This window comes from Scardinius erythrophthalmus (genome assembly GCF_964197995.2).
Source record: "Scardinius erythrophthalmus genome assembly, chromosome: 8".
Lineage (NCBI taxonomy): Eukaryota > Metazoa > Chordata > Actinopteri > Cypriniformes > Leuciscidae > Scardinius > Scardinius erythrophthalmus.
Window position 1 is genome coordinate 2,184,345 of NC_138228.1, and position 20,210 is coordinate 2,204,554.

The window sequence follows — 20,210 nt, forward strand, 5'->3', positions numbered from 1 at the left end:
CACACACACAGACACAGACACACACACACACACACACACACACACACACGCACCACTCTGAGTGCGCTGGAGAGACATTCAGGAAAAACAGTGTTTTTGTATTACAACTTTATTGAATTTAATTTTAAAAAACATTTAAAAAAAGATATCTTTTAAACTTTGAAATAATTTCAGCACCTGATATCTTGATCACTGAAGTCAGAGGCCGACAGATGGAGCTGTAAACCCATTTCATACATGGTAGGACCTACTTCAACTCTCTAAAATAATATAAGATGATTTTTATTCTTTTGTTTATCTAAAGCTGTATTAATTGGTTTCAGTAGTTTATTTTATTTTATACACTTTTAAAGAACAGAATGTTTTTCAACTTTAGTTTAATTTGCAAGATATTTATTTTAAAGGATAGAATGTTTTGTATGACGTTGTTTCATCACACTGTAACGACAATGACTATGACATGCGGTCACATGCTGTTCAAATTAGTAAATCCTGATCTCCAAACACATCCTTCGTTGTCTCCTTAGACAACGAGTTTGTTCATGGTGCCTCTAAGTCTGCCTGAACGGTCAAAATGGCATCTTTGTGGCTCCCCAGAGGGACATTTGAGTCACATAGGAAACCCTGTTTTGGAGAATCCCCTCTAAAACTCCCATTTGAGCATGGACTCCCTGTGACTTTACAGCCTCGTGACATTCCAGATACTCCACACACACGTACACACACACACACACACACACACACACACACACACACACACACACACACACACACAACATCCTTTGGGTTTAACTTAACATCCTTTTAATGTGTGTAACTCAGACTTGTATCTGAACTTCCTGTATGCATGTGTGATTAATGTTGTTTTGATCATATAGTTATGATCTTCGAGTGTTTGGCTCTGAAATATGTTTTTGAAGAATGTTCTCCCAGTAGAATCGCATCCCGTAACCCGATCTCATTGGCAGGTCATAAAATTTGACCACCGAGCCCATCCAGCCCTATGCAAAGGAGACAACAAGGGCGCAACATTCCAACGCACACACACAAACACACTCTGGACTTTGAAACAGAAACCCCCTACAGAAAAGGACTTTTACCCATAAAGTCACTCTTTTTTTTTTATGTTTATTGTGCAAACTTCCAAGCATGTTACAGACAATAAACAGGTCAACTGTAAATAAGAAGTCTGGCATTTTCCCATTTTCTTTTCCCTGGAGGTAGATCTTTTATGTAAAAGCACATAGATGAAAAAAAAAAAATATAATAATAATAATAATAATAATAATAATAATAATAATAAAAAAATAAAAAAAACAGTGACAACAACAATAATAAATAATAATAACAATAGTAATGAAACACTCAAAAACAAAAACAGAAAAGGAAAAGGTATTCGATCAAATTTAAGAGTCTAACGAAGTTAGGGAGTTAACATAAGAAAGAAATGGGTCCCATGTACTCTGAAATCGTTTCACAGATCCTCCAACTGTATGCTTGATTTTTTCTAAATGAAGAAAAGACATTAAATCTTTTAACCAAGAGGTTGAGCCAGGGGGATTAGGACTCTTCCAATGCAGCAATATACGTCGCTTGGCTATGAGGGCAGAAAACGCAACAAGGTCAGCTTGATATTTATTAAACCTGCCCACAGGGGGCACACCAAAGATAGCAATTAGAGGGCATGGGGTCAGGGGGATGCCCAGAATTACAGAAAGGGAGTTGAAGAAAGACGACCAGAAGGAGTCGAGCTTAGGGCAGGAGAAAAACGTGTGTGTGTGATCTGCAGGGGAAAGGGAACATCTAATACAAGAATCATCCGTGTCAGGGAAAAATCTCTTTAGCCTAGCCTTAGTGTAGTGGATCCTATGTACCACCTTAAACTGAATAAGGCTCAAACGAGCACAAGTGCAAGTGGAACTGATCCTAAGCAGTGACTCTCTCCACCAGTCCTCGTCTAGTGCCAGCCCAAGCTCTTTTTCCCATGTATCCTTTAGCCATAAAAGGGAAGATACTTGCGAAGAGAGTAAAAGATTGTAAATTGGTCCAATGCTGTTTTGTGACGCTGATGAAGACATTATATTATCTAAAAGAGTCTCCTCGGGTAGGTTAGGAAAAGATGTAAAATTAATTTTAACAAAACTACGAAGTTGGAAATATCTGAATCGACCATGAATAGATAAGCTAAATTTAGTAACAAGGTTTTCTACCAAATATTTTGTCTAGGAAGAGATCACAAAAAGAGACCAGACCTTTGTTTTTCCATAATTTAAAAGTTGGGTCTAGCAAAGAAGGTAAAAAGAGGTGGTTATTGCAAATAGGGGAAAGGACAGAAGGAGATTTTAATCCAAAATGTTGCCTGAACTGTTTCCAGATTTTTAGCGAAGAAAGTACAACAGGGTTATTAGTATACTGAGAAGGCCGCGTTGTAAGTGGAGCAAAAAGCAGTGCGGGTAGAGATGAAGTGCAAGAGCTGGCTTCTATAATGCACCAGTTAGTGTCAGGGGAATGATACCAAGTTTTAAGCTTTTGGAGATTAGCAGCCCAATAATAAAACTGAATATTAGGGAGTGCAAGGCCTCCATCACGTTTGGGCCTCTAGAGCAGGGGTGGGCAACTTCGGTCCTGGAGGGCCACTGTCCTACAGAGTTTAGCTCCAACCCTGAAAGAATCACCTGCCTGTAATTTTCTAGTAATCCTGAGGACCTTGATTAGCTTGTTCAGGTGTGTTTGATTAGGGTTGAAGCTAAACTCTGTAGGACAGTGGCCCTCCAGGACCGAAGTTGCCCACCCCTGCTCTAGAGAATTGATTATTGAATTCTGGGGGGCTTGCCGAACCGGACACCGGCTTCAAACATCAAAACTACATGATTGACGGCTAGCAGGGTTAAAAAGATCAAACATCTGTCAAAACCACATGATCTAGGGCTAGCAGGTAGGGCTGGGTATTGACACAAATTTCACAATTTGATTCGATTTCGACTCACAAGCTTGCAATTCGATTCGATTTCGATTCGATTCGATTCAATATTGATTATTTTGGATATCTGGTACAATACATTGCAAATTTTCTCAAGGAAAACAATTATTGTAAACTATGGGAGTCAGTTGTAGCCTATAGGCTTCATTAGCCTACTATAATGGAGTATACTGGAGTTTTTCGGTTCCTTGCCACTGTTGCCTTTGGCTTGCTCAGTTGGGGATATTTAATTTAATTTTATCAATCAATAAATTCCTCTTGAAACAAACTTTGTTGTATTATTTTAATGTAATACTGTGAAGCTGCTTTGATACAATCTGTATTGTGAAAAGCGCTATACAAATAAACTTGACTTGACTTGACTTATAATATATATAATATAAAGGTAAAAATTAACTGATTTGTATACAAACACTTAAAATACACATTTATTTATTTTTATAATAATAAAGTTATATGAAATGATATAAAAATTTAAATGGTGGCGGTCATAAAAAAACTTTCCAGATTTATTCAAACATGCATTACATATTGAAGAATATTGCAAATTATAATGAATATGTAATATGGTGCATAATTAAAAAAAAATGATCCTCTCTAGAGTTAATTTTTCTAGCTGACTGACGAGTTTATGGTCACTGGATATGTTTTTTCTGAGGTAAATGTGACGTTACATGACATTGTTTACTGACGTCTTTCCACGGTTGAAACACTGATTGGGCGACTCCATGTCACATGATACGGACTTCGATAAGTTGTACTCCATCTTTTAACACACTTTCAGATGCTCATTCATGTTTATTTCGCTGTAACTGGTGTTATTAATGCGGAAGAGAAGATCATGTGCTTCTCTAGAGCTGAGCCAGAGCGACAAAACGGTATATGTTTTTGAATTTCATAAGAAAATGGCCATAATTCGAAATCTGACTTCGTTTCATACAAGCGGCAACATTCTAATCTGAAAAATGAAGCCTACCCGGAAGTGCGAAAAACTGCAATACGTCGAAAATCCGCTAGAGGGAGGTCCCAAAAGGGTTAAAATGTCCGTTTTCACAGCATAAATTCATGTTTTTACAGGTTGGTCCCATGGACTTTTATTGTATTTTTCGATAGGTTCCGAGTGCCTGACAACTGTGAGGGGGGTGAATTTTTTTCTAACTCGTTAGTTTAGATCGTATTTGGATATAAAATGTATGACAAATAAGGGCGTGGTTAACTTTGATTGACAGCTTGATTGACAGCTGACAAGGCAGCGCCACGGAGAATGACAACATAAGAAGCGCCATTTTTTAATACAGTTGACATATAATACTACTGTTTCTGTATCATGAAATGTAGTTTTAAGAGTTTTTCAGGCGAGAATGTAGTTGTTTAAAGCTCAAATCTGTGGTTTATTTATAAAGATTTATGAAAATTGTATCCAGGTTGTGAGATCCAGCGATGACCGGGCGCTCTGCGTTCACGTACCCCGCCTGGTACAGCCTTTCCTCGGCTAGTCGTTCTGACGTTTGCCGCGGACTCTGGTGTCTCTGTAGTGGTTAAACATGAGATATAATTCGTCTTGTGTATATCTAACGGGCGATTTTTGGTCTCGTGAATCTATAATTTGTTCCCTGGCCAATCGTTTTGGCTGAGGGGAAGTTTCATAAGTTTCATAAGCTATTTTCATAAGCTATTTAACTTTACCGTTGTATGGTTAGACTAGATCAAGCGCTGACTTTGTATGTTTGACAGAATTGTTTGCTTTATTTGTATAGCTTCTTGTACCTTTTACTTATACTTTTATAATAGCTAATATTGATAAAACTGAAATTTAACAAAAAGAGACTGGGTTGAGTTTTGTCATTTTAAATTTTAATACAACGAAGATGGTAATGTTGTTTAGTGCAACATCTGTTGTTTAGTACAAATGCACATATTGCCTGGACCATATTAAAATGTTTAATATTTTTATATTATATTTAAACGAAAAGAGGCAGGTTTGTGTTTTATATTTCGTTTTGTTATAAATAGGCAAACGTTATATGCAGTGAATATAATCAATGCACGTCGCCTGAACCACATTTGTGTGGCTATAATGTTTAAGATTTCTTTAAATGAAAACGAAAAGAGGCAGTGTGGTGTTTTCTAACATATTTCGTTGCCTAAAATATACAGAGATAACCGGAGTAGCAGAGCGAGCTGAGTGACGCGCGCTGCGTCCTTTACCCATATATGGATTGGCCAGAAGGTGGGCGGGGTTAGGATTTCCCAAGATGGCGCCGCCCATACCCCCCATAAACGGCTTCAAAACCGTTCTTCAGAAAGTCTATGGGTGACGTCACAGACGTCCATATTTTTTACAGTCTATGGTTTCATATCAATAATAACAAAGCACAAAGATTATTGCGATTTATTGGATGGGATGCGCTACATGCTACATTCATTCATCAACTGAACACAGGATGACTAATCGATTCTTGGGATTTAAGAATCGATTAAAATAGAGAAATCTATATTTTTTACCCAGCCCTACTAGCAGGGTCAATAGGTCAAAAGCTTCTGTCAAAACCACATGATCGATGGGGAGGAAGGGCAAAGGTTAATCCCTGACCCCTATACCGGAAGTTCAACCTGTCAAAAGGTCAAAGTCATTAATCATTTTGACATTTGGGTATCATAATTACTACTGCGGTGATCTGGTTTCTCCACTGTATGGATCTTCATGTGTAGCTTCAGCTGACCTTTAATGGAGAAACTCTACCCGCACTGATCACACGTGTGCGGCTTCTCTCTGCTGTGGATCCTCTCGTGTGTTCTCAGAGGTTCTGACCGATTGAACCTCTTGTCACAGTGTGAACACTTGTAAGGTTTTTCTCCAGTGTGAATTCTCTGGTGCACTTTTAAACAGTTCGCTGTAATAAAAGTCTTCTCACACTCAAAGCACATGTACTCTCTTACATCAGAATGAATTTTCTGATGTCTTTGTAAATATAGCAGGAGTGAAAAACTCTTTCCACACACAGAACATGAATGCGGCTTCTCCTTCGTATGAACTGTCAGGTGTGTCTTCAGGGCTGCTGCACAGAGAAATGTTTTGCCGCATTGATCACACGAGAACGGCTTCTCTCCGGTGTGGATCCTCATGTGAACATTAAGATTACTTTTGTGTGTGAAACTCTTCCCGCACTGATCACACGTGTGCGGCTTCTCTCTGCTGTGGATCCTCTCGTGTGTTCTCAGAGGTTCTGACCGATTGAACCTCTTGTCACAGTGCGAACACTTGTAAGGTTTTTCTCCAGTGTGAATTCTCTCATGCTTTTTCAGATGTTCTGACTGATTGAACCTCTTGTCACAGTGTGAACACTTGTAAGGTTTTTCTCCAGTGTGAATTCTCTGGTGCAGTTTTAAACAGTTCGCTGTAGTAAAAGTCTTCTCACACTCAAAGCACATGTACTCTCTCACATCCATATGAATTTTCTGATGTCTTTGTAAATATAGCAGGAGTGAAAAACTCTTTCCACACACAGAACATGAATGCGGCTTCTCCTTCATATGAACTGTCAGGTGTGTCTTCAGGGCTGATGCACAGAGAAATGTTTTGCCGCATTGATCACACGAGAACGGCTTGTCTCCAGTGTGGATCCTCATGTGAATATTAAGATTACTTTTGTGTGTGAAACTCTTCGCGCACTGATCACACGCGAACGGCTTCTCTCTGGTGTGAACTCTCATGTGCATATCAAGATTGTGTTTGTTTATGAAACTCTTCCCACACTGATCACACGCGAATGGCTTCTCTCCAGTGTGGATCCTCATGTGAGCATTAAGATTACTTTTGTGTGTGAAACTCTTCGCGCACTGATCACATGCGAACGGCTTCTCTCCGGTGTGAACTCTCATGTGAATATCAAGACTGGATTTGTATATGAAACTCTTCCCACACTGAGTGCATGTGAACGGCTTCTCTCCGGTGTGAATTCTCAGGTGTTGATCGAAACCATGTTTGTGGGAGAATCTCTTCCCACACTGATCACACGTGAATGGCTTCTCTCCGGTGTGGATCCTCATGTGAATATCAAGATTGGGTTTGTTTATGAAACTCTTCCCACACTGAGTGCATGTGAACGGCTTCTCTCCGGTGTGAACTCTCATGTGAATATCAAGGTGTGCTGAGTGTGTGAAACTCTTCCCGCACTGATCACATGTGAACGGCTTCTCTCCGGTGTGAACTCTCATGTGGACATCAAGATCACGTGTGTTTAAGAAACTTTTTCCACACTGAGTGCAGGTGGAAGATTTCTTGGCTTTTCTTTTCTTTAAAAATGTCTTTTTAGTCTTTGAGCGACTCAGAGGTTTTTCTCCAGGTTTGACATGATGTTCCTCCTCCACTTCACTCAGTTCTTCACTCTCTTCCATCAGGTCTGACATGAAAAAAAATATCGAATTTTTATTTTCAGTACATCAAAAGGACATACAAATGATGCAAGAACAACTGCTACATAATATTATCATGAATGAGGTACACCGATCTTGAATATTGAATTTTTTAAAACATTACAGACAAATCCCATATTTCTGTAGTGAGAACTATCAATTACATTTGATCAATGAAACAATTAAAATATACAATACTTCCATATTTTCACAACAACTTTTAGATATTCAATTTATTTTATTTAAGACTTTTTAATTACTGAGGGCCGGTCACACTTGACTTTTTTGTTCCACCGACTTCCAATCATACGCATGTGAATGTGGGACACCAGAAACACAAGCCATGCTGAAAGTCTACACTGACCGTGGCTTTAACTAGTTTTAAATGAGCCGTTTTTATTAGCATTATCTTTGTCCTACATGTTTCACTCAACCCTGTTACTCCTGACATGATTTTCCTGCTTTTAAAAACAGAGTAACACTCAGGAAGTGACATCATCTGGGCTCCTTCTACTGCATGATGGGAAGACAAGAAATAATCTCAATCCATTGTCTCAGTTTTTACACCAACTGTAGCATTGACTGTATTACTGTATTCATCAACCATGTTACCAAAGTTATTATAAGAAGAATAATCTCAGTAACTTCTATTATTTACAAGAAATGCAACCTTATCTGGAAAGTTCATTTACTTGATATACTGTAGTTTGTTGTTTACTCTGTTAATTGCTAATATTATTATAATGATAACTATATTGAAAAATGTCAAAAGATATTGGCAACATTGTTGCAAATAAATTGTGAACGAGATATAAATGTGTTACATAGCTAGAATATTTAGTTTGACCTGATGTTGACAAACAGTATAAAGGTTTATAAACCTCCCATTACTGACCATTTGTTGAAAACTAACAAACAAGAACATTTTCACCCATTTTATAGTTTAACTGCTTATCTAAATGTGATGAAGTGCTTGAATGTTTCTAACATGAATGTTCTTCAGCATTATGAATGAATGAGGAATAAACACCAACCTCTTTGTTCTTCAGGATCTTCAGTGTGTTTCATTCTGCAGGGTTCTGGATCACTCATGTTCTCTCTGTCCTCTTTAATAAACTCAGTATTCGCAGATTTCAGCTCTTCCTGATGTTCTGATGCTTGTCTTCACTTGTAGCTGATGGGAATTTACAGCATTTATTGGAGAATTGCTGTGGGAGGAGCTTCACTGATGATGCATTGATGTAGGAGGAGCTTCACTGATGATGTATTTGCTATGGGAGGAGTTTCACTGATGATGTAATTGATGTGGGAGGACCTTCACTGATGATGTATTTGCTGTGTGGTAGGAGCTGATCTGCCAAAATCAAAAATATATCTGTTACTGAGTTTGTTTTTATACTTAATATCACACATACGCATGTATTTTTGTTTTTCTGTCTACTGTAGAAAATATATAAAACATAGGCAGACATCTAGAAATAAAGAAAAGAGCAAAAATAATGTAAAGTCAATTCGAAAATAAATAACAATGGTGAGAATAGTTGAATAGTTGCATGAACAGAAATAAATGTATATTTGTAGCCAACAAATACCCTCAGTCTGTTGACGCCAATGAAATGAGCTTTAAGTGTCAATTTACAGGAGATCTGAAGACATCAGCATAATAAATGAGGTGAAAACAGGAACTATTGACGTGAAATATGGGTATAACTAGCCATTTAATGCCCAAGTACAGCCGTTGTCACTTTAAAAGTATTCATGTGAATTAAATGAGGGACAATGGCCTCATCATCACAGTATGCTAATGCTGGGAATCGTCATTATGCAGATTGAGGACTGTTGTGTCTCTTACTCCTCTAACACACATCTGTGCCATTCGCTTCACAGGACAAACACACTTCTTCCCACTACACACTATTGTGTGTGTCCTAACATGTTTAGTCTCATCTGACAGTTTATAGACTGAACAGAATTGTGTTGAACTTAATAGAAATATTAAAGTATCGTAATGTACGATGCACTGAGGAGAATATGTTAATGTACTTCTTCTCTTGATCACCAGCCATTTGCCTTCAGGTTTATGGTCTTTAGGTTTCAGTGCTGATAATGTTTAACAATCCCTTTCTCAGGGTATAAGAAGAAAATGAAAGTATGTTGGTCCATTCTGTCGGTATATTTAAGTAATAAACAACTCTGCCTGCTTTAAAGGCTTTGAGAATCTTTCCTCTTATTAATGATAATGTTAAAAAGCTAAAGTAATTATAACTTAAACTATTCTGGCTGAATCCTATGTTTTAGTTCCAAGAAAGACTTTTACCTTTAAAGAATAAGAAGTTAAAGATTAGCAATAATTTTAATGGAATCAGATACATAACTCAATTCTGCTCATTCTCCTTCAACTTTTTGTTCTTTTTGCACCGTAAACCTCTAAGACTTAAAGAGTGTTTTCAGCAGATCTGTTAATATTGATGAGCCTCAGACTATCAACACTCATTCAACAAGTCATTCAGGATCATCAGCATATCATCTCACTTTTTATCTGAGTGTTTGCTGTTAGAAACACATTATTTGAGTCAGGATAGATGATAAAAGACTATAAAACTGCTCTACTAAAAAAAAGAAAATACTGTTATTTCTTACAATCATAATATGCACATGAATTGAAATACAGTTTGACTTTCTAATAACTACATTCATTGCTGTAACTAAATTAAATCAAAACGGACAATAATCATAAAACCTTTAAAAATAAACAGCAGCACAAATCAATATGTTCATTTGCAAAAAGTATAGGGTGTAATTAATTTCATTAATGTAAAGTAACTAAAAAATTTGACCAACTGACTTGACATTCAGTAACAGTTCTCTCTCCAAACATCGAGACAATCACACAAACGAGCACAACATCGCTCAGGTCTGAATGAACTCAGCATGTTCTCCTCATGCTCGCTGCTGCTGCACTAACGTTACATGTTTATTTCAGAAGGAAGACGCCAGAAAGTATCGCTGTGATAAATGAAAACAATACAGAAATGAGCCTGTCGCTTAATCAAACTGTATAAAGTGTGTTTGAAGCTTGTGTAAATATGAGAAATACCGCGAACTGCTCTCCTCACCTGAGAAGATTCTCCGCTGAAACTCAATGAGGAAGAGACGGCGCGAGATAGAGCTCGAGCTCCCCCTTTTCTGGAGCTCCACCTCGCTATATTTAGTGGGCGGGGCTTCGCTGCAGCGTCAAATGGGAGGAGCTAGAGCTCTAGCTCACCCTCGCTGGATCTAGTTGACAGAACATGACGCGCTATCAAGCCTGTTAATGTTAGTGCGAGTTCAACCGTGATAAAAAGACAAGTTTGTTTTGATAGGCAAGATGCTGGCATACATCATATTGTATTTTTCTCTAATATTTGTCATGATTATGATGAATTATTTATCGTTTCTGTGACAAACGCGTAAACACTTAATAAGAACATTGCTCACACTATGTGTGTGTTTTTCTAAAAACTGTTGAAACTTTGTTTTTGTGTATTCTTTTTTTTCTTTATTACGATGAACAGTTTCGTTGTTTTCCTCACTTTTTTAAGCCGCTTTGGACAAAAGCGTCTGCGATATGATTATGTAAATTACTAGACTTAAAAGCACTGTAAAAAAAATTACATCCCCAAGTCAAAAATTTCAAGTGACCGATAACATCTACATTTTTCAATTAGTCTGATGTATTATTTCTCATTGAGCCAATGTTGACAGACTATTGCAACAAGAATTTCACTTGGGCCAATTGAAAAATTTAGATGTTATCGGTCACTTGAAATTTTTGATTTGGGAGGGTTAGACATTTTTTATAGTGAGGCAATGTGAAAGGTTACTATCTGGCACCCGTTTATATGTCCACGGCATTAACGTATGTGTTATTTGTGAATTAATCTAAATCATCTGATTAATTTATGAAATAAAAAAATAATAAGACTAGGTTACCTATCTGCCCTTTTTGTATGTAAATGTAAAAGCATAGGCTACTCCAACAGGCCAGTTGTAATTTTTTTTTGTTATATTGTAAATTGAAATGTAATACTGACTGTAATTTTGGATAGACTCAATCTTTATAGGCTATACATTAAGCTATTTTAATGAAATGGAAACAGTCCAGCCATGTGACTTCCCACACTAGAGGAAAAACAAGATAACAAATGTGCTCTGAGATTATCCTCTCCAACCAAATTTGGGAGAAGATCATTTAAAAGTCACTTGCTCCACTCTCCCACACGTGTTGAGTTGGATTTATTTGTTTCTATTAGCCTAAATTAGCAAAATGTTCATCTAACATAAAATTAATCCTAAATCTAGATAAAATGTTATAAGATAAAAAAAAAAAAAAAAACATAAGTAGGCTATTCATGGATTTCATCCGGTCCCTTTCCACAGGTGTATTAATCAAGCACAATGCAGTCTGCATTCATAATCTAGGTGCTTGATTTTATACACCTGTGGAAAGGGACCATGAATATAACAAAGAACACAACACTTTTTTTCCACACAACATTTTTGGTATAATAAGATAAAATAATAAATTGTATGAATATATTTCAAGAACACACTTCACATAACATTGTAATATTTTACAAAACTCAATCAATATTTATTTTCATAGTACCCCCACTGGTAGATTCAAGTTCAAGTTGATTTTATTTATACAGCACATTTTATAACAGCCACTGACTGACCTAAGTGCTTTACAGAAGTACAAAATTAAAAGAGAATAATACTTGTATAACAGCACAACACAGATAAGTGCAGGAAAGCTAAGAGCAGCCTTAAACAGGAGTAACATTAGCAAAAACATTATCAGACTTAAAATATAAAATAATAAAACAGAAATGGCAAAAAAGTATCAGACAGACTTATCAATAATAAAACAGAAATGGCAGTGTCAGACTCCGGTAAAAAAGAAGGTTTCAGGCGTCATTTATATGTGGAAATAAATCTGATATGAATTGGATGTGCATTTTGGACCTGCCGTGTAAGCGGACAGATCGTACATTCTGTCAATGCGAGTCGTACGTCATTAAAAATGTGTCTTTTTATAACTGTTCGCGGTACAGATATATCTATAACAAATGAAACAACTCTTGTTGACTAACAGAGTATTAATTTTGTTCATTTGTGTTAAATAAAAAGCGATCTGGCGCTGCACGCTTGCTGTTTATCCAGCACCGGCTTTGGAATGAACGATGTCCACAGAAAAGGTACAGTATGTTGCATGATTTCATGAAAGTATGATGTATTGCGACATCAGAAACAAAGAAAAACTAAATAATGATTATTGTAACGCTTGACGTAAAGCAAGTAAAGCTAGTTTTCTTATGTCTCATTCAAACTACAGAAACGCGACCCGGTTTGGCAAACTTGCATAGTGTGGTTATAGCAGATAAAGGACCGCAAAGCGAATGCAGAAGTTCACCCTGTTACGACTTGATGAACCACTGATACGATTTTGGAAACATTAATTTAAGGTAAAAAATTTTCTTTAGTGTTCCTTTAAGTAAATTTAAAATTGTGGTGCTTCTAATTAAGTGACAAAAACAGTTGCAAATGTTATACAAAATAGGCCTACAAATACCATACTCATCTTTGCACCACTTTATGTTTTTACTGCCAAAGTACAGTATGTATCTAATCAATTTACTATAAATTACAGTGGAATGTTTTCCTCGACACATAAGTTCCCGAATATAATGCATGATGGGATACTCTCTCAAGTGGCCATGTGGGTATTTGGAGTGGACAAGGCAAAACTGGAGGCTGGGGTGTAGGCCTACGTCACGCACACACTGGTGATATCCTGTAAATGTAGGTAGTGTAAGAATGTGGTAACCACACATCCGGTTCGAAGGACTACAATGTAGGGGAGTTTGAACTAAAGTGCTGATCAGGAGATTGATCTCGCCCCAGGGTGTCAGTCAAAACACAAGTCAAAGGATTCATAACATTCTCATCTTTACTTTGTATTTGTGTGTAGTCTAAAATGAACAGATGAATAACATATTGCAATAAATAATTACAATAAATACATATATAATAGTAACATACATGTCGTTCTACACAATTCTCAGGGTTTGAAGGGCACTACCAAAGTTAACCGCTAGGCTAGATAGGAGTACATTTAAGGAGGATTGCGGCTTCTCGAACGCTGAGTCATCATCATCATCATATATTCAATTCAATTCATATTTATTGTATAGCGCTTTTCACAATACATAATTGTTTCAAAGCAGCTTTACAGTAAATGCATCTACATTACAATTTAGAGTGATCTATTATTATTAGAGGTGACATTGTCCAAGTTATTTATTTAAGAAATGTACATATACAAATCACACAGTTAGCTAATAACGTATTAATTTAAACAATGCATTAATTTAAGGCAGAAACAATGAGCTCATTGAGGCAGTGAATACATATTAACAATTGATTAAGATGTATAGAAAAAATAAGCATTGAATGATGTTGATTTTGAGTTTGCTTCATCTGAAGTCTTCATAATACGATTAGGATCCAAACTGGACCTGACATATTCTCTAGTTACCTCAGGATGGGCATCCCAAGATAAAACAGAGAAGCAAGTCAAAAATAATTAGCGTCACTGCTGTTCATAACATTAAGCAAAGATACTCATGTGATAATCATCATTTGATCTGATATAACTGGAGTATAAGGTTTTGAGATGCATTATATGAATGCTTGGCTAAAGAGATGCGTCTTTAATCTAGATTTAAACTGGGAGAGTGAGTCTGAGCCCCGAACATCATCAGGAAGGTGTCACAGGGACACATAGGAAAATAGGTAGATCCAAAAGCAGTGCGATGGTAATGATTTATTAAAGCGCAATCCAATTCGCCGTCATCCAGGCAAGGTTCAAAATCCATGTTAGCGAAACAAGACTAGAAACAGACTAGAAACAGACTAGAAACAGACTAGAAACAGACTAGAAACAGACTAGAAACAGACTAGAAACAGACTAGAAACAGACTAGAAACAGACTAGAAACAGACTAGAAACAGACTAGAAACAGACTAGAAACAGACTAGAAACAGACCTCAGATGTGTGGTGACAATATATGATGACTCCATGACAAACACTAACCAGACAGGGTATAAATACACAGAAACTAATGATGTAATGAGGAACAGCTGCGTGCAATGATGAGTGATGAGAACAGACAAAGGATTGTGGGAAATGCAGTTCCAGAAGTAAAGGTGACAGTGAGGGAAAGAGACCTCTAGTGGACACCCGGGGAAACACAAACCAGACACTGTGACAGAAGGCTATTCCAGAGTTTAGGAGCCAAATGGGAAAACGCTCTCCCTCCTTTAGTGGACTTAGATATACTATCAGAAGCCCAGGGTTTTTGTGATCTTAAAGAGCGTGATGGATTGTAGATAGAAGATTAGTTAAATATCAGGAGCTGAACCATTTAAGCCCTTATAGGTCAGTAGAAAATACTTTATAATTGATACAGAACTTAACAGGTAACCAGTGTAAAGATGATAAAATTGGTGTTGCATGATCATATTTTCTTGACCTGGAATCACCACACTTAAAGGATGTACACCCAGATTTTTTACTGTATTGCAAATAAACAAACCACAGATATGACACAAAAATATTTTGTTTAATAGCTTAACATTCTGGCTTCATGAAACATACCTCAAGCAAATCCACTTAATTTTTTTATTAATGGAATCTCTTTTTCCAGAGTAAGTAGAGGAAAAAATTATGGAAAAATTAGGAAAAAGAGGAAAAAGCCTTGCCTAGCAGGACATTTGAGGTGAGCAGCGCCTGTTTCATGACAAACTCCATCCAGAAGAGGGCGCTGTCTAATGGATTTGATGGAGTGGAGGAGACATGCTTGTTCTGTAGGATGGCTCTGTAAGCTCTGTTTCAGAAAAGATCTTCTCACTGACAGCACTTAAGGACAGTATCTTTGCAGCCCTTCTCTTTTAGTTGAGATTGTAATATTGCTTTAAAAAATTGTTAGTCCAACCACTTTAACATCATGATAAATGGCTTCCTAAACTCAATAGGTTCCTCCATGAGCTACAAATACTCTAATGTCTGGATACTAGAGTTTAGAGGAGGGTCTCCATGTTCCTTTCAATGGAAACACCAGCACTTTTCCACAGACACCTGACAGGCACACACATGCTCAAAAATATTAAAGAAAGACACGAGATCTGATCACTGTCCCATTATTAGCTACAGGAAGGATGATATTCCTATTCTTTAATTATCATATAATAAATAATCAGTAATATCACTAAAATAATATTTCACCAGCTATTATGCATTCAAAAAATGAACAGAGTAACATAGCGTTGGTCTGTATAACAATAATATTTCTTTGCAGTGTTGAAATTATGCTTTTATTCAAAAGAGATGCATCTGATATCCATACTATACTGTGTGTTTAAAATTATCTGGAAAAAATTTGCAAATTCTGCATGTGAATGTTCTTGCGGTGACTTCATGCTTAATCAGAATTTTTTTTTAAGAAATGTGGAATTGTCAAGTTCACATAACTTATTTTTTTCAATTAAGCATTGAGTTTATTAATTTTAAGGCAACAGGTTTACAATTTTTTTTTTTTTTTTGTAAGTGAACTGAACACTTTCTACATAATCTATTGTGCCTAAGGAACAAATGTGGCCACAGAGTCATGCTGGTCACAAAAACAAACACAAAAACTACCCAACCCATTTCCACTAATATACTTTGACCAGTATACAGTGTTGTCGTCCAGAGTAAATGAAGAGTGCTTTATTAGAAAATGAGAATATCACTACAAATTTTGGTCTGAAACAAAAGTAAAATTTCAATATCACCATATGTTATACAAGCTTGTTGATAAACAAATGAACAATAATAATATGACAATATGTATTTTTTTCGCCGCTAGGGGTCGCTAACCTCTTCCAATAACAAAGGTGTAGTTTGATGATGCAACATTTGCTAAGAATTATGGATCTTGTCGTCAACGTCAAGTCAGAGAAAGTCTAATGAGGGGAGAAGTGCCACTCAATAAACTTCCGGTTGCAGTTCCACTCTTGTTCCATATGAGGGCGCTCACAGGACGAGTGCAGGATGAATGGAGGTCTATGGCGCTATACCCCTCAAAATCCACTTTTCTCAGGATATAATTTTTTGTCTAGTAATTTGAATGTTGTATTCGAAAGGAGATGCAAAGAAATTACACATTGCTGGGTGTTAGATTTTTTAGAGTCACTTATTTGCTTTAAAAAGTCTTTCAAAATGTCAATAACGTCATACACATCGTACGCCCAGAGATACTACTTTACGGCAATCCTTCAGTCACTTTGCTGCTTTCGCGCTCTGCACTTTCTTTTCTCTCGAGGCATCGACAACAAAGCTGACACAGTTAAATACACAACACAGCCGACACAGGTAAACACACAACACAGCTGACACAGGTAAACACACAACACAGCCGACACAGGTAAACACACAACACAGCTGACACAGGTAAACACACAACACAGCCGACACAGGGAAACACACAACACAGCCGACACAGGTAAACACACAACACAGCCGACACAGGTAACTACACAACACAGCTGACACAGGTAAACACACAACACAGCTGACACAGGTAAACACACAACACAGCTGACACAGGTAAACACACAACACAGCCGACACAGGGAAACACACAACACAGCCGACACAGGTAAACACACAACACAGCCGACACAGGTAACTACACAACACAGCTGACACAGGTAAACACACAACACAGCTGACACAGGTAAACACACAACACAGCTGACACAGGTAAACACACAACACAGCTGACACAAGTAAACACACAACACAGCTGACACAGGTAAATACACAACACAGCTGACACAGGTAAACACACAACACAGCCAACACAGGGAAACACACAACACAGCCGACACAGGGAAACACACAACACAGCTGACACAGGTAAACACACAACACAGCCGACACAGGTAAACACACAACACAGCCGACACAGGTAAACACAACACAGCTGACACAGGTAAACACACAACACAGCTGACACAGGTAAACACACAACACAGCTGACACAGGTAAACACACAACACAGCTGACACAAGTAAACACACAACACAGCTGACACAGGTAAACACACAACACACACAGGTAAACACACAACACAGCTGACACAGGTAAACACACAACACAGCCGACACAGGTAAACACACAACACAGCTGACACAGGTAAACACACAACACAGCCGACACAGGTAAACACACAACACAGCCGACACAGGTAAACACACAACACAGCCGACACAGGGAAACACACAACACAGCTGACACAGGCAAACACACAACACAGCTGACACAGGCAAACACACAACACAGCCGACACAGGTAAACACAACACAGCTGACACAGGTAAACACACAACACAGCTGACACAGGTAAACACACAACACAGCTGACACAGGTAAACACACAACACAGCTGACACAAGTAAACACACAACACAGCTGACACAGGTAAACACACAACACACACAGGTAAACACACAACACAGCTGACACAGGTAAACACACAACACAGCCGACACAGGTAAACACACAACACAGCTGACACAGGTAAACACACAACACAGCCGACACAGGTAAACACACAACACAGCCGACACAGGTAAACACACAACACAGCCGACACAGGGAAACACACAACACAGCTGACACAGGCAAACACACAACACAGCTGACACAGGCAAACACACAACACAGCCGACACAGGGAAACACACAACACAGCTGACACAGGCAAACACACAACACAGCTGACACAGGCAAACACACAACACAGCTAACACAGGTAAACACACAACACAGCTGACACAGGCAAACACACAACACAGCTGACACAGGGAAACACACAACACAGCCGACACAGGGAAACACACAACACAGCCGACACAGGTAAACACAACACAGCTGACACAGGTAAACACACAACACAGCTGACACAGGTAAACACACAACACAGCCGACACAGGGAAACACACAACACAGCTGACACAGGTAAACACACAACACAGCCGACACAGGTAAACACACAACACAGCCGACACAGGTAAACACACAACACAGCCGACACAGGTAAACACACAACACAGCCGACACAGGTAAACACACAACACAGCTGACACAGGTAAACACACAACACAGCCGACACAGGTAAACACACAACACAGCCGACACAGGTAAACACACAACACAGCTGACACAGGTAAACACACAACACAGCCGACACAGGTAAACACACAACACAGCTGACACAGGCAAACACACAACACAGCTGACACAGGTAAACACACAACACAGCTGACACAGGTAAACACACAACACAGCTGACACAGGGAAACACACAACACAGCCGACACAGGGAAACACACAACACAGCCGACACAGGTAAACACACACAACACAGCTGACACAGGTAAACACACAACACAGCCGACACAGGTAAACACACAACACAGCTGACACAGGTAAACACACAACACAGCTGACACAGGTAAACACACAACACAGCCGACACAGGTAAACACACAACACAGCCGACACAGGTAAACACACAACACAGCCGACACAGGTAAACACACAACACAGCCGACACAGGTAAACACACAACACAGCCGACACAGGTAAACACAACACAGCTGACACAGGTAAACACACAACACAGCTGACACAAGTAAACACACAACACAGCTGACACAGGTAAACACACAACACACACAGGTAAACACACAACACAGCTGACACAGGTAAAGGTAAACACACAACACAGCCGACACAGGTAAACACACAACACAGCTGACACAGGTAAACACACAACACAGCCGACACAGGTAAACACACAACACAGCTGACACAGGTAAACACACAACACAGCTGACACAGGTAAACACACAACACAGCCGACACAGGTAAACACACAACACAGCCGACACAGGTAAACACACAACACAGCTGACACAGGTAAACACACAACACAGCTGACACAGGGAAACACACAACACAGCCGACACAGGGAAACACACAACACAGCCGACACAGGTAAACACAACACAGCTGACACAGGTAAACACACAACACAGCTGACACAGGTAAACACACAACACAGCCGACACAGGGAAACACACAACACAGCTGACACAGGTAAACACACAACACAGCCGACACAGGTAAACACACAACACAGCCGACACAGGTAAACACACAACACAGCCGACACAGGTAAACACACAACACAGCCGACACAGGTAAACACACAACACAGCTGACACAGGTAAACACACAACACAGCCGACACAGGTAAACACACAACACAGCCGACACAGGTAAACACACAACACAGCTGACACAGGTAAACACACAACACAGCCGACACAGGTAAACACACAACACAGCTGACACAGGCAAACACACAACACAGCTGACACAGGTAAACACACAACACAGCTGACACAGGTAAACACACAACACAGCTGACACAGGTAAACACACAACACAGCCGACACAGGGAAACACACAACACAGCCGACACAGGTAAACACACACAACACAGCTGACACAGGTAAACACACAACACAGCCGACACAGGTAAACACACAACACAGCTGACACAGGTAAACACACAACACAGCTGACACAGGTAAACACACAACACAGCCGACACAGGTAAACACACAACACAGCCGACACAGGTAAACACACAACACAGC

At 38.7% G+C, this 20,210-nt stretch overlaps 1 protein-coding gene across 6 annotated transcripts in view; it reads right to left on the reverse strand.

Moving 5' to 3' along the window:
• Positions 1-1,247: 1,247 nt before the first annotated feature.
• LOC308694427 (uncharacterized protein) overlaps positions 1,248-20,210 on the reverse strand; it is a 28,740-nt gene continuing 9,777 nt past the window's right edge. For 5 of the 6 annotated variants that reach the window (XM_081371940.1, XM_081371937.1, XM_081371938.1 and 2 more), the window contains 2 exons: positions 8,431-8,750; positions 1,248-7,383 (listed from right to left, as the gene is read on the reverse strand). In XM_081371940.1, coding sequence (XP_081228066.1) covers positions 5,720-7,383; positions 8,431-8,488 — 1,722 coding nt within the window. In that variant the 5' untranslated portion in view covers positions 8,489-8,750 and the 3' untranslated portion in view covers positions 1,248-5,719. Of the gene's footprint in view, positions 7,384-8,430; positions 8,751-10,512; positions 11,108-20,210 lie in introns of those variants that run through there. The other variant, XM_081371941.1, reaches the window with a different exon arrangement.